The sequence below is a fragment of the Vanrija pseudolonga genome, chromosome 3 (assembly GCF_020906515.1).
Source record: "Vanrija pseudolonga chromosome 3, complete sequence".
Lineage (NCBI taxonomy): Eukaryota > Fungi > Basidiomycota > Tremellomycetes > Trichosporonales > Trichosporonaceae > Vanrija > Vanrija pseudolonga.
This window is the reverse complement of record NC_085851.1, coordinates 296,958-321,414: the sequence shown is the minus strand read 5'-3', so window position 1 is coordinate 321,414 and position 24,457 is coordinate 296,958. Positions and strand designations below refer to the sequence as shown.

Below are 24,457 nucleotides of genomic sequence, written 5' to 3'. Positions count from 1 at the left end.
TTGCCATCCTCCGCAGAACAACATATAACAGCCGGACGCCCTCGCCACCGCCATCGCTCCCTCTCCCACATCCCCAAAATGCCAAGCTGGCTGACCCCGCGCACAGTCCTCATCGGCTCGGTCTTCCTCGCGCTCTTCGGCGTGCTCTACTTCCCCGCCCTCTCGGCGGCGCCGCCAACTCGCACACCCACACCGCCCCATCTCGACCCGTACGCCCCGCACCAGGTCGTGCTGGGCCAAACGTCCCCCAAGCGCGTCGCCGTCGTCGGCGCCGGCGCCTCCGGGTCCGCGGCCGCATGGTTTCTCACACGCGCCGCGCGCATCGCCGAGGCGCGTGCCGGCAAGCCTGTCGGCAGCTTGCTCGCCCCAGTGGTCGTTTACGATAAGGAGGCCTACGTCGGCGGCCGGAGCACGGTCGTGTTCGCGCACAACGACACGACGGTCGACGCGAGCGAGCTCGGCGCGGCGATATTCGTCGGCGCGAACCGCAACCTCGTGAACGCGGCCAAGGTGAATGGCGGTTAAGCTCGCTTGCTCGCTCGCTGACGCTCGCTCACTCGCGCAGCTGTTCAACCTGACCACCTACGACGTCGACTTTGACGGCGGCGTGGGGATCTGGGACGGGCGCGAGTTCCTCTTCACGACCGACGGCACCAAGGGGTGGTGGGGGAAGATCTGGACTGGGGTCGCCGCGTTCCGGCGGTACGGTGCGCTCAGTCCGTTTCGCCAGGGGCGGGCGACGACGGCGCTGTTGCGCAAGTTTAAGCGGCTGTACGACCCCGCGTGGCTTGCTGCGCGCGGCGCGCTGCCTTCGATCGAGGAGTTTGCGGCCACTGTCGAGCTCAGCACCGAGCTCACGTCCGAGAAGGGCGTCGACTGGGCGCGCGGCGAGAAGCTCAGCGATCGGTGGATCTCGGAGATGATTGAGCCGAGCACGAGGGTGAACGTGAGTGTCGAGTTGAAGCAGCGCTCACCCCGCAGTACGCGTCCGACCTCGACGTCATCCACGCGCTCGGCGCGTCCGTGTCCCTTGCCACCGACGACGCCGTCGCTGTCGAGGGCGGCAACTGGCGCATCTTTGAAGCCTTCCTCAACGACGCCAAGGCCGACGTGCGCCTCAACACGGTCGTGAACGATATTGAGCTCGAGGGCGACCAGTTCCGCGTGGTCTCCGACGACACGGACGACGTCTACGACCAGGTCTTCTTCGCTGCGCCGTGGGCGTCGTCGCCGATCTCGCGGAAGCTCGAAAAACACTTTGACGAGGCGATCCCGCCGCAGGAGTACGTCCACCTGCACACGACGTTCGCGACGACCAAGACGGACCACCCGGACCCGGCATACTTTGGCTTCACGGACGGCGCCAAGATCCCGTCGCATGTCTTCACGACCGGCTGGACGGCGCGGGAGGAGGGCACGCCGGCCCCGCCGTTCCAGTCCATCTCGTACCAGCGCACGATCAACGGCGAGCGCGTAGTCAAGATCTTTTCACTTGGCCCCATCGACGACGACCACCTGGAGCGCATCTTTGGCGAGAAGCCGTCCTGGGTCTTCCGCAAGGTGTGGGAGAGCTACCCCCTGCTTAGGCCAATAGCCGCGTACGCGCCGGTCGAGCCAATCCGCGGGCTGCACTACCTCGCCTCGCTCGAGCCATGGGTGTCGACGTGAGTGACGGCTCAAGGACGCAGCTGACAGAGCAGGATGGAGACACAGACCCTGTCGGCGCGCGAGGCCGTCGCGCGCGTGGTTGAGCGCTGGTGGGGGCTTGGGCTCGGCGAGTGCGACGGCGGCGCCGATGCCTGGGACTTTACCTGCAACGCGGGGGCGTAGAGCCGCAAGCGACTCGCGGCCAAGCCACGCTTCGCTCCTTCCTGTGTACACTGCCTCCTTCGTGTAAAGTATCTGCCCGCGGCATTCCGTATGGATACATATGTCTAGTGACGGCCGAAGCCTCGTCTAGTGACGCCCGCAGCCTCGTCTAGTTGACGGCCGTGGCCTCGTCTAGTGACGCGCGCCCGCGCCTACTCCTTGACCGAGTTGACAAACTCGTACACGAGCTCGACGACCTCCTTGGGCTTTTCAGCATGCACCCAGTGCCCGGCGCCCTCGAGGGTCTCGAGGCGCATGTTGGGGAAGTATGCCTGGCAAACAGGGATGTTGTACTTGTTGAGGTACTTGCTGTCGCCGCCCTTGATGAACAGCGCCGGCCCGTCCCACTGCGGGGATGTCGGCGTGACAGGCGGCGGCGGGGTGAATGGAAACCGGCCGAGATTGTCCACCTGCAGCTTGAGCAGGCGCAGCGGGATGCGGAAGTCGATCACGCCGTCGTCGCGCGCCACGGCGTTGGTGAGCAGGAACTGGCGGATGCTGAGCGCGGGCTCGTACTTCTGCAGCAGGGCGTCGGCGGCGGCACGGGAGGGCACGTGGGCGTCTTGGATCTCGATCATGCCGTCGATGTACGAGACGAAGCTGCGAGGTGCGAGGCGCGCGTCAGCGCGCCGAGCAGGGCCGAGGGACCACAACCAGGCGACGAGGCAATGCCCCACACGCCCACTCACTCCGGGCTCAGCTTGGTCGCGGCGGCGCTCATGTCCACCGAGATCAAGCTCCTAACCGGCTTATTCAAGGCCTCACTCAGCGCAACCACCATGCTTGCCTTCCCGCCCATGCTGTGCCCCATGAGGTTGACGCGCTGCAGGTCGTGCTTGGCCATGAAGGCGGCCAGGTCGTCCGCCATCGCCGCGTATGTGTGCGGCGTGGCGTGCGGCGACGCGCCGTGGTTGCGCAGGTCCTGGCGGGGCGTCAGCGTGAGCTTGTTTGTGCGAGCAAGTGGCGCGCTGCCGGGGCAGTGAGTCACCGCGGCGCCTCTCGACTGCGACGTCGGCAGCGTGAGGGTCGCGCCTCTCGGCTCGCTCTCGCGCTCGCTACGCTCGCCGCTCGCCGCTCGCCCACTCACAACAGTGTACACCGGCATGCCGAGCTTCTGCGCGAACCCCTTGGCCAGACTGCGCCAGTTCTGCTTGGACCCAAACAGGCCATGGGCAATGACCAGGCTCTGGCCCGCGGCCTCGGGGCGCGCCTTGGGCGGGGGGAAGACGTCGTATGCGAGGTCGACCGTCGTGTTGGCGTAGGCACGGGCGTGGGCGCGCGCGCCGGTCGCGCTCGGCAGCGTCGGTAGACGCGGTCGCGCTGCTGGCGATCGCGCAGTGCCAAGTATCCGCATACTGCTCATGATAGCTGGCTGTTATTGCAGTCGATGATGCGTGCGGTGCAGATTAGCGATGAAATCGCACAATGGCGGGGGTATTTCCGACGTGTCGGAGCACTGCATGACGCGTGTGGTGGCCGGGCGCCGTCGCGGCGATGTCTGAAACAGCGCGGCCCGACGCCGATCTTGGCGCCGAGCGCAACACTTTCTGGGGGCACTGTTGCTGCACGAAACATCCTTGTGCCATGAATTGACTCGGTCTGGATTATTCTTGGCACAGACAAAGGATGGCAGCAAGGGATACTTAAGCGGCGGTGGGCGGTTGCAAGTTGACTCTTCCCCCAACACGCACTCACACACGCACTTGCTCTCCAAGCAACTTCACCCACAACCACCAACCACACCCACCACACTCACCATGTCCGCCCCCTCCGTCCCCCACCCCTGGTAAGTCGCCCCCCTCGCCACCACCAACGCCCTCTAACACCCCCGCAGGATCGCCCAGTGGGACGCCAACTACAACGCCTACTACTACGTCAACCCCGAGACCAACATCACGCAGTGGGAGCACCCCGCGTCCGCGCCACCAGCGTACAACCAGCAGGCGGGCGGCCAGGCCAACTCGTACTACGGGGACCAGAAGCACGACTACAACAGCCAGAACCAGTACAACCAGCAGGGGCAGTACGGCGAGGCCGGCGCGCCGGGCGGTGCGGCCGACGGCGAGCGCGGCATGGGCTCGTTCCTCGTCGGCGCGGGTGCCGGCGCCATCGGGCACAAGATCTTTGCCAACAAGCCCCAGCAGCAGCCCCAGCAGCAGTACTACCCCCCACAGCAGGGCTACAACCCGGGCTACGGCGGATACCCCCAGCAGCAGTACGCGCCCCCGCCCAACAAGCCCAGCGGCGGCATGGGCGTCGGCACGGGCCTCGCCATTGGCGGTGCTGCGGCCGCCGGCGGCCTCCTGCTCGGCAAGCTCCTCAGCGTGAGTGCGGCTGTGTTTTGTGTTGTGACAAGGCTGACTCTCTTCAGAACAACAACAACAACTCGCACGGCGGCGGCGGTCACCACCACGGCGGCAAGTACGGCAAGCATGGCAAGCACCACCACCACCACCACTGCTAAGGTGGCCGCGCGTCGTTCTCTTTCCGAGTCTCACGTTCTTGGGTTCATGTTGTACCAGTCCACTCGCATTGTCTCGTATCGTTCCTAGGGCATGCATACACGTCCATGAGTGTTGTTATCAGTGCAGTACGCCAGCAGGAGTCATGTGGTGTGCTCTGAGCTTGATACCCAGCCCATGAATAGGTGGCGAGTGTGGCGGTGCAGTCATGCTTAATGCGGATAACAACGTGAGCGCGCCCTGACGACGACGCGGTCGCAGTCGCGAGCGTGGTTGCGGACGCGTCCGTCCACTTTGCATGCCTCGCACCAGCCACGCCACGCGAACACGCACCGGCCGGAAAGAGTCGCGCGTCCGCCACGAGTCTGGGCCCGGCAGTCGGCGTCAGTGACCCACCGTCGGCCAGTAAGCAGTACGTGAAGCACAAGCACCCGCTGACTGCTCCTCGCTTCGAAGAGGCGCCGCCGCACCCGCCTCCACTGGGCGGTGTCTTGGCCTTGCTCGGTCGCCTCTCCTTACTGTTGCCCCAACGACTCGATAGTCGCGTTTCAGATCGTCGTAGATCGAGCTGGGCACTGCTTCCTGCGTCCTGCCATCTCCGTCATTCTCGCAGAATGCCGCTTCACATTGTTCCAGTCGTTCCAGTCGATCCAGTCGCGGCACTGCTGTTGTTATTAAAGCTGTGCAGATTAAGCCACTGCCACGATGAGCTGCTTATTAGCGGAATCAAATCAATGACGTCGTGTTATTCACCGCCTTGCCTCGAGAGACGCCGCCAAGACTGTAGGTGGCCAGTGCTCAGTCAGTGCCGGCGGGATCAAAACGCGGCCAAGGAACCGGACCACTGCACTGCACAGCCGCGGCGCGACACGTACCCCCCCAACCCTCTACCGGCCTCACCGCCCCCACCGCCTCATCCCGCACTATAAGGTCAGACCCAAGACGTGCCCTCATCCCCCCTCTCACTCACACAATCTACTCTCTCAACACTCTCCCCCCTCAACACTCTCACACACGAACCCAACCATGTCTTACAACTACGGCGGTAACGACCAGTACGGCGGCGGCTACAACAACAACCAGCAGGGCGGCTGGGGCGGCCAGCAGCAGCAGCAGGGTGGTGGCTGGGGCGGTCAGCAGCAGCAGGGCGGCGGCTGGGGCGGCAACGACCAGTACAACAACAACAACCAGTACGGTGGCCAGCAGAACAACCAGTGGGGCGGCCAGCAGCAGCAGAGCGGTGGCGGCGCAGCCTCGTCGTTCTACGGCGACCAGCAGCCCGGCTACAACGCCGGCTCGAACCAGTACGGCAGCGGTGCCCCCTCTGGCGGCGGCCACCTTGCGCAGGGCGCGACCGACGACCTCCCCCCTGGATGGTGAGTTTCAGTGTGACGTGCCCTCGCTCCCTCGCTGACATACCCAGGGAGCGCGACTTTGACGAGACGTACAAGTGCATCTACTACACCAACACCGCGACTGGCGAGGTGACCTGGCAGAAGCCCGGCTCGGCCCCCGGCCAGCCCTCGGACGAGCAGGTGCAGACGCGTGCGGCCTTTGACAACGGCGGCGCCGCGCCCGGCGGCGGTCCCCCCGGCTCGGAGGTGCAGTTTGGCGAGGGCGGCGCCAACGGCGAGCGCGGCATCGGCTCGTTCCTCGTCGGCGCGGCCGCCGGCGGCCTCGGCCACAAGATGTTTGCCGGCAACTCGCACAACTCGGGCTACTCGAGCGGCAACTCGGGCGGCGGCATGGGCTTTGGCGGTACCATGCTCGCGGGCGGTATCGGTGCTGGCGGCGCCCTGCTGCTTTCGCACCTCATCAGCAAGCGCAAGAACTCGCGTCCCCCCAACGGCCCCCCTCCCTTCTTCGGCGGCGGCGGCCAGTCGTACTCGCAGACCTCGAGCTACAGCAAGTGGTAAGCGCGCAGCAGCGCGACTTGCCCCGACCATCCCCCTCAACGCCCCATCCTAGACCCGTGACGTCCCCCTTCTCCGTTGTCTCCAGATCATGTCAAAGGGCACGCCGTGGCCAGACCACGGCGTAAGCGGCCCCTAAGCTCTTTTCTCGTATACCCATGCCAAACTCTGTACACACCATGCATATACACGCTGCAGGTGTGCAGTGATGAACCAACCTCTTGCTCTACTACAAGTGACACGTTCGTCAGTACTCGTTCCGCGGTCCCGTGACGATCTCGGGCGGTGCTAAACTAGACCCGGGGCTCCGCATGCCAAGAAGTGACAAACCCCTTTGTGGCGCGTGGCGGCGTGGCGGATGGGAATGAACTACATATTAGTCGCCACATCGTTGCCGTGTCACCGGCCACCTGAAGAATGTACGCGAGACTGCTCAAGCACCAGTTCCGCGTCCCCAATGCCAGTTCTGAAGGGCTACATGCAGCAGGCGAACATTGCGAGCGGCTGTATCCATGGTAGTACGACGGCATGTATTTGTACCTGACCCGCGACCGCGGTCATTGCGTTTCAGGTCGCTTCTTCGCGACACCGACGGCGGGGATGGTGCCGGACATTACATTACGCATGAGAGACATACGTATGTAATTCTCGAGCGGGATCCAGCACCGAGCACTGGCGGGTCGAGCCTCGGAACATGTTCTCGACCATGACGCGTCTCCTCTCCGGCGTGTTTCATCACCCCCGCCCCTCTCCGAGATTGACCATGTCCTGGGTGTCCTGGGAACATGATCATCGTGAGGTAGAGGTCACCGTGGGCTCCCTACCTGTTTTGGTGGCGGAACGGCCTCCGATCGATACGCCGGGGCAGGGTGGGATGGCAATCACGACTCCAACCCGCCAGCCATGCCAAGCATTCGTTTGCAGTTGGGACTGGCATAAAAGGCCTCCTTCGCCCCGCGCAGAAGCCCACCTCCTCACAACCGTCCCATCCTCATCCACCCAAACCGGCACATCCTCACCCCCACACCATGAAGCTCGCTACCCTTGTCACCATCTTTGCACTGGCCGGGTCAGTAGCCGCCGCCCCGTCACCCATCGAAGGCAGCATCCCCGCCATCCAGCTGCGAGAGGTCGATACCCCCGCAGGCGATGTCCCACAGCCCGAGCTCACCGACGACCAACTTGCCACCGTCAACGCCGACCTCGACGCCGCCAAAACGGGTCTCGCCTCGGTCGAAGAGTACCTCCGCGACGTGCTCGCCACGCTCTCGGGCGACGACACGCCGAGTCAGAGCCCCAAGGAGGAGCGTAGCGAGGCGAGGGCTGGTATCGAGGTTCGCGGGAACACCATCCAGCAGCAGCTGGCTGAACTTGCCCGCTTGCTCCAAGCTATCCAGAGCAAGGCGGCGCCGATCTCTGGTGTCGGTGTCGGAACGAAGGGTTCCGGAACGACATGGTGGTAGGGAAGAGAGGAGGTGACGCAGGGCGGGGCAAATCTCTGCCCAGATGCATACACCGCCATTCAGCACTGTAGCTAGCTCAGAAGCAGGCTGTTGGCCACCAGTTCAGCAGCAGCTTGCTCGGGAGTTAGGGTCGCCTTGTACTGGCTCATCGTGACACACTTGACGTTGAACTGGCGGAGGGTCTTGGTTATCTGGCCAAGTTGGGCCTCATGGTAGGTTGATAGAGCGGGGGTGGTGGGATTTGAGCGCCAAAACTCGGGGTCAAGGACATCGTCGACCTCAGGCCAACCGGGTGCGTTGCACGCCGCGTCGGATTCGTAGCGGCGGGCGCTGGAGAGAAAGGCCTCGGCTAGACCCACGCACGTAATCGTCTGGATGGGGACGTTGCGCCTGCGAACCACTCTCAGAAGCCGAGCGAGGTGGTGTCCAAGGTGGACCCAAGCGTCACTGGTAGACAGCGCGGAGCTTGCTGTAATGATAACGAGGTCGGGAACCTTGGCCCATGTCGCTACGAAGGTGTCGCGCGCGTAGAAATCAAAGCTGCCAGGCAGAAGGTGGATGACGACCTTGAGACCGGCAGCGAGTCCCATGCTGCTGGGCCCAGCATTCATCACCATCCTCTTCAGAGACACCTGCATTGGGAAGCAGCGGCAAAACACCACCAACTTGTCGGAGACGGGCTCAAATGCAACGCCGAAAGAATGACCTGGATGGGCGCCGTTGTGAACACGCGAATACTCGACCGGTGGCAGATTCAGCCGCTCCGGACACGAGAAGCCATGCGCCGTGTCGATGACCTTGAAATGCTTCACCTGGGGGGCGTAGAGGCTCCAGTGCTGAGCCATGTTCTCACGAACACGCAGCGGCAATTTGCGGTCGCAGGGGTCGCGCAGCCGGATGTGCTTGTTGACCGTCATGCCGAGGCTGATGTGCCTGAACAGCTTGGCGTCCGCGCGGTCTTGGTACTCCTTGCTGGTGGCGCGGAGGGCGAGCAGCGCGCCTCGGTCGGCGCTGTCGACGATCGTGTCCATGATCTCGGGGGAGTAGCGGTAGTCGATGATGACCTTGGGGTGGGGTCGGGCGGGGGCCGTTGCTGGTTCGCGGTTGGACATGGCTGCGAGGTGGCCAAGAGTCAGGGTGTGCTGCGGTACGGGTGGTACTTAACTGACTCACTTGCTCAGCTACCTTGGTCTAGGCCGAGGAGTTGTTATTGTCCAAGTGTGCAGTTGATGAATGGCTGGTGAGTGAGGAGTGAACAAGAAAGCCAACCAGTTGTGTGTGTAAAACGGATTTGTTGTTCGGTGCGAGTTGAGTGACGGGGGCGTTTGAGCCCTCCGCGGCGCGCCGCAGTCGCACCGACAAGTAGTGGATCACCATGCCTGCCGTCTGGGCCCAATCAAAACCACGACCCATAATCGGCCGACAATCCCAGTTAATGCATGGAGGGCACCCCGCCAGTGCCTGCGCTGCTACTACTCTACCAGTCAACGCGGAACCCAAGGAGGGCTCCATTCGCCACCAGCTCGGCAGCCGCGTCCTCGGGCGTGAGACTCGCCCTGTACTTGCTTGTCGTGACGCACTTGACGTTGAAGTGCTCCAAGGTGTGCAAGAGCTGGCCGAGCTCCACTCGGTTGTATACGTTCTGAGCGGGGTTGAAGTAAGTCGACCGCCAAAACTCGGGGTTCAGAACGTCATCGACGTCGGGCAGGTCGAGGTTGTCCTTCACGGAGTGGCGAGCAATGCGGAGAAAGGCTTCGGCAAGTCCTACGCACGTCACGCTCTTGGGTCCGTCGAGGCTGCTGCTCATCATCTCCAAAAGCTGGTGGAGCTGCTGGTTGAAGCCCTTCCAGCCACCAGGGAATTCACCGAAGCCGGTGGGGGCGATGACGACGAGGTGCTTGACTTGCGACCACCTGGGGTGGAAGTCGCCAAGGTCACGCGAGGAGGAGCAGAAGCTACCCGGAAGAAGGCGCACAACGACCTTGCGAGGGGAAGTGTACGTCACAATGTTGTTCGCGCCGGTCGAGTACATCCTCGGGAGATGCGCAGGAAACAGCCGGACAAAGAAGACGAGGCTCTCAGCCGCTGGTTGGTTCGTGCGCTCCGTGTGGTGCAAGCGCGTGTACTTGAGGCTTGGCAAGTAGATATCCGTGGGCCACTGGAACGAGTTAGACGCGTCGATGACCTTGACGTGCTTGAGCTGGGGCGCGTTCGCGCTCCACCGGGCGATAGGTGACGGCTGGCCGGTGGCGTCACCCCTCTCGGGGCGGCGCCTGAAGGGCAGCAGCGGCAGCTTCCCGTGCCGGCCGTGGAGCGTGATGGGAGTGGAAGGGTAAATTGTTCTGGCGGTCTTGCCAAATAAAGTGAGGTTTGACGAGGTTCACAGTGACCATCCATAGGATCGTGAACCTCCCTTCGCCCTTGGCCCCGTCGGCCCCCTTTGGCGCGGAATGCATCGGGGGCAGCCGCTTGGGCACGTAAAGACCGAATATCACGAGTCGGTCCGCTAAGGGGAGACTCGTGTTGCGCACCGATCGGGGCGGATGTATCTCGTAGATATAGTGGAGACGGGTATACCTGACCTCCCGAAAGCAGATGCTCTCGGGCCACAGGAACCTGTTGGAGCAGTCGACGATGTTGATATGCTTTAATCGGCGGGCTTCATCAAGGCTCCGCTGCCACAATTGGGCGTCGGTGTCAGATTGAGCCTGACCGTCGACGCTCTTCCAGGGAATCAGGGGTAGCCTTATGTCTTCCCGGTCTAGGATGCGTATGGCGTACACTCCTTTGTTGATGAATTTGTTGTCAACTATGACGTGCTTGAGGAGCTTGGCGTCGACGCGGTCACGACACGCCTGGCTTGATGCGCGGACGGCGAGGCGGGTTTCGCGGTCGGCATGCTTGATGATCTCGTCGATGATCTCGGGGAAGGAGCTCGGATCGAGGCGTGACTTGATGGGCGGTGGGGAAGCATCTCCAGTTACCGAGCTAGATGCCATGATGGCCGATAGCTATGAGAACCAGTTGGTGCGGCGAGTGGCGAGATGGCAGGTCGATACGACATATATGTACACTTGGACTCGATGGGCTTGGACGCTGTCAACAGCGGTGATGGGGTGTCTGTGGTCAATGATGTGATGTAAATGAAGGTGCGAGCGTGTGCCAGGAGCGAGCGATAGTAAGAGCACAATAGCCACTTGCAAGCAGTGTCAGCAGGCGGTGATAGAGCATTGTTAGTGATGATGCAGGCCGATACCCCTCTCCAAGGGCACAATGAGGTGAAGTTCATTTGGCATTCATGAATGCCCTTTATATCTGCTCACACCCATTGTGCTAGCAGGGATGGGTGGCGTGTGGTGCTGTCTGAACCGAAAAGCCCCTGAAGCTCGGTGATGAAGGTCTAGCTTCCAGCACCGCCTGGACGGCCTTGAAGCACCTTGAGGATAGAGCGGTTCGGCACGAGCTCGGCTGCTTCTTGGGCGGGTGTGAGAGTCGCCTTGTACTGATCGAGTGTCTTGCAGACAACCTTGAAGCGGCCAAGTGTCTCGATGATGCCTGCCAGGTGGGTCCGGTCGCGTGCCTGCTGAGCGGGCGTGCAGGAGTAGCCAAGCCAGAACTCGGGTAGCAGGACGTCCTCGACTTCAGGCAGCTCGCTCGAGGGTGTACCAAGGGCTGCCGCGAGGCCTTGAGCTGTGCGCAGAAACGCCTCGGCCAGACCGACGCAGATCACGGTCTGCTCTGGATTTGACTTGATGCGCACCATCTGTAGAACCTCTGCGAGCCGGATGCTGAAGTTCCACCAAACGCACCACACAGCTTGCGTGTGCGTCAATCGGCAGAAGTCAGGCGAAATGATGATGACGAGCTCTTTCACTTCCTTCCACAGCGGGCCGTGTATCATTTGTGGGTGAGGCGGATCCTGAAAGCTTCCCGGGAGAAGGTGGATAACGACCTTGGGAGGAACTGGAGGGGTGGAGCTGGATCCCTCGTTGGAGCCATCCGGAGGACGGCACATGTGATGCAACAATGACGGAAATTGGTGGGCGAACAACACCAAGCGCTGGGTGCTTGGGCAGCTCTGAATGCCTTCGTGACCGGCATTGTGGATGCGAAAGTACTCAAGTTGCGGGAGGCCGAGGCTGCAGATGCCTTCGAAGGAAGGTTCCACGTCCACGACCTTGACGAGGCTCGAAATGACGGAACCGCTGTGCAGGCGGCACGATCGGATGCTCCTTCCAAAAGCGATGGGGCCACGGGTTGACCTCTCGCACTGGCGGCACAGGCAGCTTGTCGCCATTGTTGCCGTACAAGACGAGCGTACGCCAGTTGACCAACGACGGTGGGTCTTCCTTGAGGGACGAGACTCGAATGTGTGCAAAGAGTTGCGGGTCGACGCGGTCGCGGAACTCGCGACTCGCACCGCGGAGAGCGACGAGGGCGCCAGTATCGGCGGCGGTGAAGATGGCGTCCATGATCTCGGGGAAGTAGAGGTGGTCGATGGTCACTCTGGGTGCGAGGGGGGCGGCGTTGTTGCTGGCCATTGTGAGGGTGGCTTGCGTGGGCCGGGCCAGGTGTCACGACGAGGAAGGTGGTGTTGTCCTGCTTGGTTTGGGCGCGGTTAGTGGTGGGCGGACGGTGGATAGTGTCTGTGCTCACTGTGGCTGTTGAGATGGCGACTGGGAGGATGTAATGGAAGGGTGAATGGACAATGGGCAATGTATAACATCGTGTTGGTAGGTGGGTGAGTGGATGGGTGGTGTTGACGGATCGGCATGACGTCGAGCGGCGAAATCCAGGTTGGCCCAACGGTCAACAATGTCTGCGACGCCATTTCCTCAATTCAACCAGTGCTCATGCATGACGCGCAAGTGGACTCCTCAACAAAGTACCATGTCATCTAATGCATTGGAGTGGTGGTTCTGCTGCCAATGGAGATTCTATAAGCGGGGGCTGCAGGGACAAGCAGGCAATGACACCGGGCGCAACTACGCGCCCGGCTCGCGGCACGCGCAAACATCCATCAGGAGCTTGAGGTTGGGGTGTGAACCAAGTAGGAACTCGTCCTCGGTGAGCGTGTCCTCGTACTGTGACAGCGAGAGTGCCTTGACCTTGCCGTCGGCAATGAAGCCTCCGAGCTCGGCGAAAATGGCGTGGTGACCCGCGTTGTCCTCGGCGTCGTCGGAGAACTGGGGCCAGTACAGAGCTGGCATGAGCAGCTGACTGAGCGACAACTTCTTAGCAGTCAGGTTCTTGGCGTCCATGCAAATGAAGTAACGCATGGTGAGAACATCCTCGAGTCCCACGACCGTGATTGAGGTTGGAGGGATGTCAGAGTTGATGGCGCTACGGAGCGAGAGGCGGAGAGTGTCGAGGAAGCACTTGAAGGTACTACCGCATCCAATGGGTCGGAAAATGATACCGGTGCTGAGGGAGCCGAGCGCTGAGAGCACAATGACAAAGTCGGCCTTGTCGCTCCACTGGAAGAGAGTAAAGCTGTCAATGTCGTGCCCCTCGCACGCGTAGCGCTCCGGGATGGGCATGACGACGACCTTGCCGGGCTTGGTGGGGCGGCTGTCGTCACGATCGCGGATGTGCTGGAACGGGATGGGGGCGAGGAGCGAGCCGTAGACGACGACCGTGGGCGCGTAAAAGTGCGTGGTGGGGTACGCGTTCTGGTTGTGACACGTGTTGGCGTGGTGGATGCGGACAATGTCGAGGTTGGGGAAGAAGGGCGCGAGCTTCTCGACGTAGTGCGTCGCCGTGTTGACGTCGAGGATGCGGACGTGGGCAAGCGTCTTGGCAATGACCTCCTGCTTGTGGAACGTGTCGCCGACGCCGACGATGCCGTCCCGGCCGACCTTGACGCGACAGTTGGCGAGAACGGGGAGGCGGCGCTCCTCGCCATCGACAATCTCAAAGACGCGCATCTCCTTGGACAGCTTGCCCTTGTGCTCGACCGTCACGTCGTTGACCATGACGTGGTGGAAGAGGTGGCTGTCGCTCACGCTTTTCATCTTCTTGTTGACGCTGCGGAGGTGGATGAGCGTCGGGCGGTCGCACGCGTCGAGGATGTTGCCCATGATGGTGCTGCAGGTGTGAGCTGGTGCCAGTGCGGGTGGCGTGTCGGCCAACTTACGGGAAGTACTCGGCGTCAATGAACATGGCCGGCTGCGCCGTCTTCTCGCTGTTGGTGGTGGTAGCGTCCGCGACGTGGGGGTCGGCGTGGGTGCAGGTCATCTTGCGTAAGAACTGGGAGAGGGAGGGCATGTAGAGTGATGGAGAGAGAGATAGAGTGAGAGAGTAAGAGTGAGAGTGAGCGGCGAGAGAATAAGTAAACATCAGAGTTGTCGTCTTCCTCGCCCCGACCCACCCACCACATTTGATCCCGCCATCACCGCACACACACTGGCATCATTTGCCACCCACATTAGGTGCTGCTACTGGCGAGATTCGGGGAGCAATGCACTCTCCGCGTCCGCTGGGGCACTCGGACCACAGAGAAGCCTGGCATGCAGCATCACCAAGGTGGAGGCGTGCCGCCGGCATGCCACACACACTAGTCCACCAGTCGATTGGCGCGTCGACCTCACTGGTGCGGAGGGTGCGGCTCCAGTGGGCTATGTGTGTGTGTAGAGACCGGACCGGCGCGACAGGCGCTTGAATTCCGCACTCCCACATGTGTAGTTGTTGCCATTGAGTCGCGCTCTCCCCGGCTGTGAGTGGCAGTGGAACGAACAAGTTCCGTGGAGAGTCGAGAGTGGGTGCTGATGGAGGTGGCAGTGTGGCAAACTGTCAGGGGTGGCCAGAAATAATGGAAAATTATCGAATAATGCCCCCGCCACTGTCACGTTCAACGCACCTTGTAATTGATACAGGACCGACGGCGCGTCATGCACGCTCACACGGGCTCACACAGCATGCATTCACAGTTGGTATCAGGGGTGTGGGTCATGGATGGTGGATACATGGTATCCGCGGTGCCGACGTCGGGGTGCTGCATGACGCCTGAGTGTCAATGGCTCAACAACAACCCATCTTGATGAGCTCGGGGTTGGGATCAAACTCGGTCGCAGCCTCCTCCTCGGTGAGGGTAGCTTTGTACTGGTTGCGGGTTGCGAATTCGATGTTCTTGGACCGCTTGCACACAACCGCAAGCGAGCGGAGGGCCGAGCGGATGGCCTTGCCGGGCTCGGAGCCGTCGTCCTCGTCCTCCAGAGTAATCGAATCGAACTCGTTTGAAGGGCCAGCGTGCCCCATGTCTGTGTCCTGGAAGTTTTCGCAACTGATGACCGTGTTCTTGCCATCGGACCCCATACCCGCCCAATCGTTCTCATTCTTGTCACTCGAGCATGCGTGGGTGTGGGAGACGTGTGCGTCGTCCTGCACCGCCCAGTAGCTCGCGAACCAATACTTGGGGTTGAGGATCTTGAAACCCAGGCGTTCGACGGTGTTGATACAAATGCCAAACTCGCGAGCATGACGCAGTTGCAGCGCGAGGAGGAAGTCGACAAGCACAATCTTCTTGGGGTGGTGAGGGCCGTACAGGGCGGCGAGCAGGGTGCCGAACAGAGTGTTGAGGAAGCACCCCCAGCCTGGCATCCAATCGTCCCCTTTGTAAGAGGTGCAGAACGAGCTCACGATAATAACGAGGTCGGTCGGGTGGTCCCAAAGGTACAGGTTCTTCATGTCGTGGCCGCCAACGCAGATTTGAAAGCTGTACGGCCCGGGGTGGAGGACAATCTTGCCAGGTTGCTTCGGTTTATGGTAACCAGGGATGAAACAAGCAGGAAGCGGGAGGACCAGCGACCCAAAGACGATCACGGTTGAGGCGCGGAAGGCGCAGAAGGGGAACCCTGACCCGGGCGTGGCCCCCGGGCAATCCGTCTGGATATGGTGAATGCGAACGGCCTCGAGCTTGCGGAAGCTGGCGGCAAGCGTGCCAACGTCCTTCCACTTGCTGTGGTAGTCGACCACGCGGGCATGGTCGAGAGCGGCGAAGAGCTGGGCTTCATGGCGGTTGTCAGGCGGGAGGCGGACCGTGTTGTTCTTCACATCCTCATTGTTGGTGTCGACGAGGGCAACGGTGTTGTCGAGGATTGGAAGGCGGCGGCACTCGTCGTCCTGGTACTCGAAGATCGAGATGGCTGCATGTGGCGAGGCCTGCTCAACCTTCATAATGGTGAGGTGGGTGTAGAGCTGGCGGTCGACCTGGTCGAGGAAGGTGCGCGACGCGCGACGCCACGCGAGGAGGGTGTCGCGGTCGCAGTACGACACGATCTTCTCAACGAGGTAGGGGTGCGAGGAGTAGTTGATGGCGGTGTGGCCACCGGCGAGGAGGGGAGCAGGGAAGGTAGTGGTCGCCATGGTGTTGGTGAGACAATGGGCGGTTTGAAAACTTGAGTTGGATGATCGCCTCTTTTAAACCACCGATCTGCGGTCCTTCCTCGCCGCTCGCCGGCCTCGTCACCACACAGCCATGTGCTCTCAGAACGCGACCATACTATGCCATTCGCATACATACATACAGGTGCATCACAATTCCCAGTACGTGCTGGTTCTCGTGTGCTATGAAAACGACGCACTCTAGAGAAACATAGTACAGTATGTAGGGCCGGTTGGGCCGGACGAAAAGGGCGCCTAATCGGCCCAACCCCATAACAAAATCACGTCGTACATCTTTAGTATGTACACCGCCACACAGGAGTCGGCGACACCGGAGGACAGGCCGGCTGTGCCCTCGTCTTCGTCTTCGTCGTCTTCGTCGTCGTCGCCGGCCGCGGCGGCACGAGTTGTGCGCTTGCGCTTGTTTGCCTGAATGTCAGCATAGACCACATCATGATGCGACGACTTACATTGTCAAGCTTGCGCTTGAGCGTCAGGGCGGCGCCCTCCGCCTCCGCCGCCAGCCCATCGAGCGCGCCGTCGCGCGCCTCGCGGGCCGCATCGATGCGGCTTTCCGCCTCGGCGGTGAGGTTGCCTAGGTGATGTCGGAAGAGGCCCTCCGCGAAGTGGGTGATCCTGGAGAGCACGGAGTAGACCGGTCCAGGATCAAAGTCCCGTCTCTCACCTTCACCCTCGTCCTCGTCCTCCCCTCCCGATGCAGGAGACGTCACGTATTCGAAGATGGCTTCGAGCTCGCTGTCCACCACCTGGCGGTACTCGTTGTCAATGGCGCGGGCGCGCTGCTTGAAAATGAGCTCAGCGGGGTAGTCGGGGGGCGCGGCGGCGTAAAAGTGAGCCATAGTCTGCGGTGGGCCGCACAGCTCAATGTGCAGCAAGATGTTGAAGGCGTCGAGGAAAGGCGAGACCGACGCGACGGTCCCGTCGTACTTGATGATCCTGCTGAGGAACCTCTTCGACACGTAAGCCAGGTTCAGGGGTATAGACTGAGGCGGGGAATGTGGCGAGTAGGAAAATATAATCACCGAGGGGTCCTCCTTGGCGCCGCTGGCCTTCTTCTCCTGCTTCTTCTTCTCTGCCTCCTCCTCCTGTAAAGGCGGCACAATTTGCGCACGCCAGTCGGCGTGAGGATGGTGGTCTTGCCCTGGTGCCCCAGCGCCTTGTCGTCCGACCACTGGCGAGTGATCAGCCTGTCGACGTCGATGTTGCCCTCCCTGCCCACTTTGACAAGGTTTTTGGCGGGGCCTTTGTCATACAAACAGCCGTCGTGTAAGGGCCCGCTGCAACCACGACACGAGTGGAGGTAGCCGTCTCCTTTGCCGGCGCGTCAGGGCCAGGGGATCATGCACACCTGACCCTTGCGCTTGCACACGACGCAGCAGATGCCGAGCACCATGCCCATGGCGTAGGTGATGGCCGCCTCTGTATGGGTCAGCCGTCGTGTCAGGAGCTGTGGTGGTAGCAACGGCCGCCGCGGTGGGGAAAGAGAAGAGTGGGGGTGACGCTACTACCTACCTTCGCGTTTGAAACGTCCTTCTTGCGCTGTCGGGCTGGCAAGCACAACCCAAGAACGCTTGTGCACAGCTCCGCGATGTGTGACTTCGGGTGATAGGGTGTTATGGTGGCAGCTCTTGTCAATCTTCTGGACTGTACCGTGGTGTGAGTAGGTGGCGGGGCCGCGAGGGAGGAGGCCAGGACTGGTGAGCGAGGTCGCCGCCATGATTGTGAAACAGTGGGCGTTCGGAAAAGTCGAGTTGTGTGATCGCCTCTTTTGAATCCCGCCTGAGCCGCCAATGCCTCCTCCCCACCATGTGCAGCCACGAGCACCTAAAAGTCAGCGTACATGTATTGCCACTCATATGCCCAGGCCGTTTCGTTCCACCGCTTGATGTGAAGAGATGATGCATCTGAAATGAAACTTGAAACTACTGAAGCTTGGTCTTGGATCGAACGTGATCAGGCAGTGATGGGACGGCCGCACTACTCCTTCTCGTTCTTCTTCTCGGGCTCTTATCGGTGTCGGTCTTGGTGTCAGGACCGTCCGACTCCGAGTCAGAGTTCGAGTCCGAGCTCGAGTCCGAGTCCGAAAACGAGCACTCGTGGGCCTCATGCTGATCATGACGACGGCAGCGCGGAAGACTGTCGGGGATGAGCGCATTGTTGGCCTTGAACTGGAGACGAAGGAGTTGGTCTTCCTTGATGGGGAGGTTGGAAACGAAGTACTTGTCGCACTCGACGATCTCGATGGGGTTGTCCTTGACCAGGGTGGAGAGCTTGCGGATGGCAGAGCGAAGGCCGGGGAGGCTATCACAGCAGCACTGCTCGGGGTGAGGGTCCTCCTCCGGCTCCTCGGTGTAGATCGGAGGGCGATCGTGGCGGTGGGAGTAGGTCGGCAGGTGGTCGTGGTCATCGTTTTCCTCGTCGCTGTCGCCGTCGCCGTCGCCTTCGCCTTCGGCTGGGGTGGTCGGGAGGATGCCCTTGACCCAGTTGTTGGCATTGAGAAGACCTTCCATCCCAAGACTCTCGGTCGTCGTCCGGCTGGTGCCAAGGTAACACATGTGGATACCCACGAGCAGCTCTCGGAGGTCGACAATCTTGATCGAGGAAGGGGGGTACTGGGCCGACGTAGCAGCTGCAAGGGTGGTGTTGATTGACTTGAGGAGGCAGACGAAACGGTGCTTCACCTTGTGCACCTCGTCCGCGGTGAAGCGCATGCAGTGGTAGAGCACAATGACGAGCTGGCTGTTCGGGGCCGCATGGTACTCGATGCGGTCGATGTGGCCGTGGCCCTTGTAGAACGTGTCAAACAGGGGGCAGAGAACGATCTTGCGATGCCCGGGAGTGGACCACTTGCTGCCGTCGTTACGCACGGGAACGGGGGGCGTGAGGGTGCCGAAGACGACAATGGTGTCGGCCTCGAACCCAGTCTTGATGGCCACACTGGGGTCGCCAGGCTCGCCGTCGGTGCGGTGGTGGATGCGCACGAGGTCGAGGGGGCCCATGGCGGCCGAAAGGTGCTCGACCGCGCGGTTGTCCGAGCGGAAGTCGACTATGCGGGTGCTCTTGAAAGCCGTGATGAGGAAGTGAATGGCATAGTTGGGCTTGGGAACCTTCTTCGTGCGGTAGTCCTCGATGCCCTCCTTCTCGTATTTGGGGATGATGATACGCGAGTCAGGCATGGGAAGACGCATCGGCTTGCGACGCATGCCCTTGACCTTGAGGACCGTGTAGCCGGGGGAATCGTCGTCCTTGTTGTGCATGAACACGAGGTAGTGGTACGGGTTGTGCTGGGTGACCGGGAAGAAAGCGTGGTTGGCGCCGGAGAAATGACCGAACATCTGGGGGTGGCCGTGATAGAGAATCTTGTCGAGGATAGGCGGGTAGCCGTGCGGGTTGGGGTCGCGAGTCTCCCCAGCGCCGGGTGCAGCACCAGCGTTGTCAGCCATGGTGAGTGTTGGTGTTGAAGTTTGTGAAGGAGGGTGAGGTGGTGAAAGTTGGGTGAGTGATGATGAGAGAGAGAGAGAAGGAGAAATGTTGGCCGCGAGAAGATATATGGTGGGTGGGGCCAGCCGTGTGCGTCTCGCGCCTCGTGGCTCGCGCCTCGCAACTCGCACCGCGCGCCGCCTGTCGTCAGTCAACATGCACGCTGCACTCGCACTCACACGTCATGTCACATGGCAGCCTTAGTTGTGCTCATTGCACTGTGGCCTGCGGCGGAGGTGCGCCGGCCGGGGTGCGAAGCCTCGGTGGCTGGCACTCAAGGAGTGGCGGCTTTTGTCCTCGTCAACTCTGCTGCCAGTGACACCACCCGCTTTTGACACCTTCCTTTTGGGAGGCTGGAGGGTAAATGAACGTACTGCCCAGGAGTTGGAAGGGTTTATCCATCAATGTGAGTTCAGTCGCTCTCATTGGTCTTATAGACCATGCATCGTGCCTCTACGTACATGTGTGCCTCACATGCTGTAACTCCCCGGCTCCTTCATATGGCTCTGGAACAGCGGGTTGGGGGTCAACTCAAGCTCGGCTTGGGCCCCACTGCCAAGAGAAGCACAATAATCCTCAGCCGAGGCGATGTTGAAGCCGCCGCTGCGATACAGGTTGGACAGGTGGCTCAGCGAACGGGGGAACGAGCCCTCCGGGGTCTCGTTGTCGTCTTCATCCAACATTTCACTTGTGTCGAGACCCCAGAACTCCGGGTCAAGGAGCTGTTCGATAGTGGGGGGCTGGGATGGCGATGGGTCGAGCTGTAGGATGAGGTTCGTGTCGAAGAGAGACTGCAGTGCCTCCTCAAAGTCGACGACGGTGATGGAGGTGGGCGGCTTGGTGCCCTTGTGCGCGGCTCGGATGAGCTCCCGAAGCTGGGCGAGGATGTTGTAGAACCGGCTCTGGGTGCGGTGATGATCGTCTGGAGTCGCGTCGATGAGGCGCGAGAGGACAATGACGAGTGTAGTGTCAATCGGCCACACGTACGCCGCCTGTGGTAGAGGCTGACCACGAGTCTCGAACGAGTCGGGCCAGGGGTGAACAACCAGTTTCAACGATTGCACGCTGGAGCTGAAGGAGCCCAGTGGGAACGGCATGGCCGGGCTGATGCTTCCAAAGACCACGATGAGGTTGACGGAAGGCTGGACTGTGCAAACGGGCCAAAGTGCGCTCCCCTGCCTGTAGTTGTGATAGACCCGCATGGTGCGCAAGTTGGGACACGGTAGGGTGCGGAGGATGCCCAAGGGCCAGATGTAGTCGTCGGCATACTCGAATGTGCGCACTGTCGCCAGCGGCATATCGAACGGCACCGACTGCGGCTCGCCTTGGGCGTCGTTGCTCGACCACTTCTGGAGGGCAATGCACCCCTGCAGTTGCGCGAGTCGGCTGCCTTGCGAGTCGACGAGCAGAAAGCAGTGGGCATCGGGCCACTGTGGGTCCTTCTCGATCTCTTGAAGGATGATGTGGTGCCCAAGGATAGAGTCTGCCATGTCCTTGAGCCTCTTGCACGTCCCGCGGAAGGCGTGGAGCAGGCTGCGCTCGGAGTGTTGGACGACCTTGTCGAGGAGGTGGGGGAATGCAGTGCTGTCGAAGAGGAGGCCCGATGGCGTTGAGCCGCCTTGAGAGGTCATGGCAGCAGCACTCTTGGGCGTTGTCTGGTGCTGGTGATGTGACCTGTCGTTGTCGAGGTGTGTGAATGAGAGAGTGAATGGATGTTGAATGAAAGGGCGCCAGAAGTGAGTCGAGTGGGCGAAATGGAGGTGGAGGTGGTCCGTGCGCCACACGGGGCCCCACAGTGTTTGACATTGTGCAACTCGAGCATGGCTGTGTTCTCGTCATGAGCTGCATTCTAACTATGGACATCATCGAGGGCACAGCTATGGGGATTGATGTGCGGGTGACACGGGCGATTCAGGTGGCCACATGGCCACCTAGGCCTCCTCAAGCTGCTTGAGCATCATACGCGACGGCTGCAGCTCCAGGCGGATCTGCTCGTCGGTGAGCGTCGCCTTGTAGGCTTCCAGCAAAGGGCACGCGAGTATACCTTCCTGGACTAGGCTCTTGAGGTATGAGAGGGCCGAAGGGAGCTCGAACTCGAGCTCCTCGGGCGTGCACTCATTGGCGACTTCTGAGCCCGAGTTAGGCCAGGCCGACGGGCTCAGGAGCTCCAGGAGAGGAGGCGCTTGCCCAGAAGCTGCGGTGGCGCCGGCGGGAGGAAACTGGGTGTATTTGCGCTGAAGGGCGGCCTCAAAGTCGACACAGACGATACTGGAGGCAAGAAACTTGGCGTTCCGTGCAGACTTGAAAAGGCAGTGGAGATATTGGATGAGGCAAATCCAGCCGTCCAGTTCGATTTGTTGCTCCGAGTCATCGGCGGATTTTGCGGCATCGGACAGTACCACCACGAGAATCGTCTCGGTACCCCAGAAGTAGTAGGGAAGGTCATCTGTGGGAATACTGTGTGCGTCCCAGGTTTTGCTGTTGAAGTGGAGGACGATCTTTCCTGAGCACTTGGGAACTTCGAACACTCGGCCGCTGTTGTAGGCGATGCGCTACTCGTTTGGAATTGGGAGCTGGATGGATCCAAACACGACAATGGACGGGGCGGTGACCAAACACCACGGAAAGTCGGATTCATAGTCGCGGGAGGTCCGATGAAGATCGGAATCGGGCTTCACGTAGAGGCGGACCAGGTCCGGGGTGAAGCTGTAGAGCGGATGCTCGCCCCAATTGCTGTCGGCGACAACAGTGTGGTCGAGAACACGGACTTTTCGAGTGCGTTCATTCATTCTCTTCGTCGCCTCGTTCGACACCTCATCATAACCCTCGAGAGCGCTGAAGTCGCCGCGATAATATTGGGGCATCGAGGCGATACGACGACCGAACATGTCGAGAGACTTGAAACTAGTGATCTCGGCATCTTCCCCCACCCAGAGGTGCTCGATAAAGACGTGCTGGAGAAGAACACCGTCCGCAATGGCACGCATGCGGCGACTGCATGCGCGGATGTTGAGCAGCGTCTTGTGATCGGTGCAGGAGGCCATGATGTTGTCAACGATGTCGGGGAAGGCGCTGTAGTCGAGCCACCGCGCGAGCTGGGTGGGAGTGTGGTCGGTGCCGGCATTGCGGGTGGGGCTTGCTTCGGCGTCGGCGTCGGTGTGGGTGTCCGCACGAGTAGTGAGCGGCGGCGAGGACTGGCCCGCTGGTTGAGTGGACGAGGCGTCGCCTAGCTCGGGAACGGTCATTGTAGCTTGAGTGGAGGGGTTGTGTGAGTGTGTTGAGTGGGTTGAGTGGAAGGAAGAATCAAGAGTGAGAAATGAGTGGGGTGGGTGACGTGTTGGGCCCAGAGTGTTGGCGGGCGCCCGCGGGCCAGTGCGTCGCCACCAGTCACTGCGTCACCAATACTCACCACGCGTGTGGTGCCCCAACTTCATGTGCATGGCCCTTTAGCAGCCTACTCGCCTATCCAGAGCAACCGCATGGAGTACTGCAGGACATGGCAGGGCACGCGGCTACCTCGGTCTCCTCCAACTGCTTCAGCATCATGCGTGACTGCTGAAGCTTGGCTCGGACCTCCTCAGCCGTGAGGTGTCCCTGTACTCCTTGAGCGAAGGGAATGAGATCAGCCCATCCTCGTAGTACCAAGCTCTTGATGTGGAGATGGCTGTCTCAAGTGACCCACAGCCTCGTCAACGAGGCTGCGATCCGGCTACTGCACGCGATGCTGAGGAGCGTCTTGAAGTCGGAGCAGAAGGACACGATGTGCTCAACCACCTGAGGGAACCCAGTGTGGTCGAGCCAGACGGCGGCTGGCGCGTCGGCGCTGGCGAGGGAAGCGCTTGAGGGTTTGTCCAGCGCCCGAGGGCAGTCGATGCCGCCTGGTGTGCGGTAAGCTGCGGCTGGGTTACTGTTGCGTACGACCTGCGAGCTGAGAGATGGAGAGATGACACAAGACGATCTGAGGGTATGACGCACTGATTGAGGCGTTTCGGGCGGCCTGGCGGTCAGGGAGGGGACGACGCGCCAATGACGGCATGGGCGCCACGACACCCTGCGCGGTGCTCCAGATTCCTCGGCATCGTTCAGCTGCAGACTGCTCGACGTCACGCGAGGGCGACATGCTTCTGCATACATCGTCATGGTATAGATCCTATGTGGTTGATGGCGAGGACGAGGTGGTGGTCACGGCTCTCAGGCGTCCTCCAACTGCGTGAGCATCGCGCGTGAGGGCTGTAGCTCGATTCGGATCTCCTCGTCGGTCAGTGTGTCCTTGTAGGCTTGGAGTGAGGGATAGGAGATGCGTTGGGTCTCAATCAGGCTTTTGATATACGTGAGGCCGGAGGCGATCGACAAGCCTACTGTGTGGTCATCCCACTCTGGGGGAGACCAGACAGAGACTCTGAGGAGATCAAGCAGCGTTGTGATTGCGGGCCCCTCCGGAGATGCCGGGATCTGCGAGTTCTTGCGCCACAGAGCGGCGGCCAAGTCGACACAGATGATTTCTGACAGCGGGAAGTCGGCTGACGAGGCTGATTTGAGCAAGGTGTACAGCTGGGTCACGAGCGGTCTCGGCATGCAAGGCGCTCTCGGTATGAGCGGCTTGCGACACCACAAAGACGAGAACATGTCGGTATCCCAGCAGGCCACGCCCTGGCGGTCGTTCGCTCAAGTATGACCGAGAAGCTCACATAACATCGGTCGCGTGGCCCAATGGCAAGGCGTATGACTACGATTAAGACGGTTGTAATCATGAGATTGCGGGTTCGATCCCCGTCGTGGCCTGATTGAAGGCAACTTCAGTTTTTCTATTTCTGCTTTTTGTATTGTGATGGCCCATCCCCTGACGTCAGATGTCTCCACGTGCCGA

General features: G+C 61.1%; 13 protein-coding genes and 1 non-coding gene across 14 annotated transcripts; 5 read left to right on the top strand and 9 right to left on the bottom strand.

Moving 5' to 3' along the window:
* The first annotated feature begins 64 nt into the window (after window positions 1-64).
* On the top strand, window positions 65-2,347 carry FLCY (Farnesylcysteine lyase). The gene is made up of 4 exons (XM_062770204.1): window positions 65-510; window positions 566-946; window positions 982-1,664; window positions 1,701-2,347. Exons 1-4 carry the CDS (start codon window positions 79-81, stop codon window positions 1,828-1,830), a joined length of 1,626 nt encoding a protein of 541 aa, XP_062626188.1. The 5' UTR covers window positions 65-78; the 3' UTR covers window positions 1,831-2,347.
* abhd11 lies at window positions 2,022-3,232 on the bottom strand (the record flags this gene model as incomplete). Its single annotated transcript, XM_062770203.1, has 3 exons — window positions 2,022-2,469; window positions 2,559-2,791; window positions 2,957-3,232. The coding sequence occupies 3 exons, from the start codon at window positions 3,230-3,232 to the stop codon at window positions 2,022-2,024; spliced, it is 957 nt and encodes a 318-aa protein (XP_062626187.1).
* A 331-nt stretch (window positions 3,233-3,563) lies between these two features.
* LOC62_03G003667 (uncharacterized protein) lies at window positions 3,564-4,443 on the top strand. Its single transcript, XM_062770202.1, has 3 exons — window positions 3,564-3,655; window positions 3,704-4,193; window positions 4,241-4,443. Exons 1-3 carry the CDS (start codon window positions 3,627-3,629, stop codon window positions 4,331-4,333), a joined length of 612 nt encoding a protein of 203 aa, XP_062626186.1. The 5' UTR covers window positions 3,564-3,626; the 3' UTR covers window positions 4,334-4,443.
* Window positions 4,444-5,303: 860 nt separating this feature from the next.
* LOC62_03G003666 (uncharacterized protein) lies at window positions 5,304-6,460 on the top strand. The gene is made up of 2 exons (XM_062770201.1): window positions 5,304-5,707; window positions 5,755-6,460. Exons 1-2 carry the CDS (start codon window positions 5,358-5,360, stop codon window positions 6,245-6,247), a joined length of 843 nt encoding a protein of 280 aa, XP_062626185.1. The 5' UTR covers window positions 5,304-5,357; the 3' UTR covers window positions 6,248-6,460.
* Window positions 6,461-7,272: 812 nt separating this feature from the next.
* LOC62_03G003665 (uncharacterized protein) lies at window positions 7,273-7,707 on the top strand (the record flags this gene model as incomplete). The annotated part of the gene is made up of 1 exon (XM_062770200.1): window positions 7,273-7,707. The coding sequence occupies one exon, from the start codon at window positions 7,273-7,275 to the stop codon at window positions 7,705-7,707; it is 435 nt and encodes a 144-aa protein (XP_062626184.1).
* A 71-nt stretch (window positions 7,708-7,778) lies between these two features.
* LOC62_03G003664 (uncharacterized protein) lies at window positions 7,779-8,819 on the bottom strand (the record flags this gene model as incomplete). The annotated part of the gene is made up of 2 exons (XM_062770199.1): window positions 7,779-8,037; window positions 8,071-8,819. 2 exons carry the CDS (start codon window positions 8,817-8,819, stop codon window positions 7,779-7,781), a joined length of 1,008 nt encoding a protein of 335 aa, XP_062626183.1.
* Window positions 8,820-9,184: 365 nt separating this feature from the next.
* LOC62_03G003663 (uncharacterized protein) lies at window positions 9,185-10,706 on the bottom strand (the record flags this gene model as incomplete). The annotated part of the gene is made up of 2 exons (XM_062770198.1): window positions 9,185-9,907; window positions 10,290-10,706. The coding sequence occupies 2 exons, from the start codon at window positions 10,704-10,706 to the stop codon at window positions 9,185-9,187; spliced, it is 1,140 nt and encodes a 379-aa protein (XP_062626182.1).
* Window positions 10,707-11,107: 401 nt separating this feature from the next.
* On the bottom strand, window positions 11,108-12,248 carry LOC62_03G003662 (uncharacterized protein; the record flags this gene model as incomplete). Its single annotated transcript, XM_062770197.1, has 2 exons — window positions 11,108-11,470; window positions 11,979-12,248. The coding sequence occupies 2 exons, from the start codon at window positions 12,246-12,248 to the stop codon at window positions 11,108-11,110; spliced, it is 633 nt and encodes a 210-aa protein (XP_062626181.1).
* A 444-nt stretch (window positions 12,249-12,692) lies between these two features.
* Window positions 12,693-13,974, bottom strand: LOC62_03G003661 (uncharacterized protein; the record flags this gene model as incomplete). Its single annotated transcript, XM_062770196.1, has 2 exons — window positions 12,693-13,794; window positions 13,844-13,974. The coding sequence occupies 2 exons, from the start codon at window positions 13,972-13,974 to the stop codon at window positions 12,693-12,695; spliced, it is 1,233 nt and encodes a 410-aa protein (XP_062626180.1).
* Window positions 13,975-14,727: 753 nt separating this feature from the next.
* LOC62_03G003660 (uncharacterized protein) lies at window positions 14,728-16,071 on the bottom strand (the record flags this gene model as incomplete). Its single annotated transcript, XM_062770195.1, has 1 exon — window positions 14,728-16,071. One exon carries the CDS (start codon window positions 16,069-16,071, stop codon window positions 14,728-14,730), a length of 1,344 nt encoding a protein of 447 aa, XP_062626179.1.
* Window positions 16,072-16,344: 273 nt separating this feature from the next.
* Window positions 16,345-19,553, bottom strand: LOC62_03G003659 (uncharacterized protein; the record flags this gene model as incomplete). The annotated part of the gene is made up of 6 exons (XM_062770194.1): window positions 16,345-16,518; window positions 16,560-17,093; window positions 17,133-17,195; window positions 17,222-17,281; window positions 17,459-17,529; window positions 18,089-19,553. 6 exons carry the CDS (start codon window positions 19,551-19,553, stop codon window positions 16,345-16,347), a joined length of 2,367 nt encoding a protein of 788 aa, XP_062626178.1.
* Window positions 19,554-20,060: 507 nt separating this feature from the next.
* LOC62_03G003658 (uncharacterized protein) lies at window positions 20,061-21,221 on the bottom strand (the record flags this gene model as incomplete). Its single annotated transcript, XM_062770193.1, has 1 exon — window positions 20,061-21,221. The coding sequence occupies one exon, from the start codon at window positions 21,219-21,221 to the stop codon at window positions 20,061-20,063; it is 1,161 nt and encodes a 386-aa protein (XP_062626177.1).
* A 300-nt stretch (window positions 21,222-21,521) lies between these two features.
* On the bottom strand, window positions 21,522-22,835 carry LOC62_03G003657 (uncharacterized protein; the record flags this gene model as incomplete). The annotated part of the gene is made up of 2 exons (XM_062770192.1): window positions 21,522-22,142; window positions 22,182-22,835. The coding sequence occupies 2 exons, from the start codon at window positions 22,833-22,835 to the stop codon at window positions 21,522-21,524; spliced, it is 1,275 nt and encodes a 424-aa protein (XP_062626176.1).
* Window positions 22,836-24,286: 1,451 nt separating this feature from the next.
* LOC62_03G003656 lies at window positions 24,287-24,374 on the top strand. The gene is given in 2 exon segments: window positions 24,287-24,322; window positions 24,337-24,374. It is a non-coding gene; the product is annotated as a tRNA-Arg (tRNA).
* Window positions 24,375-24,457: the final 83 nt, after the last annotated feature.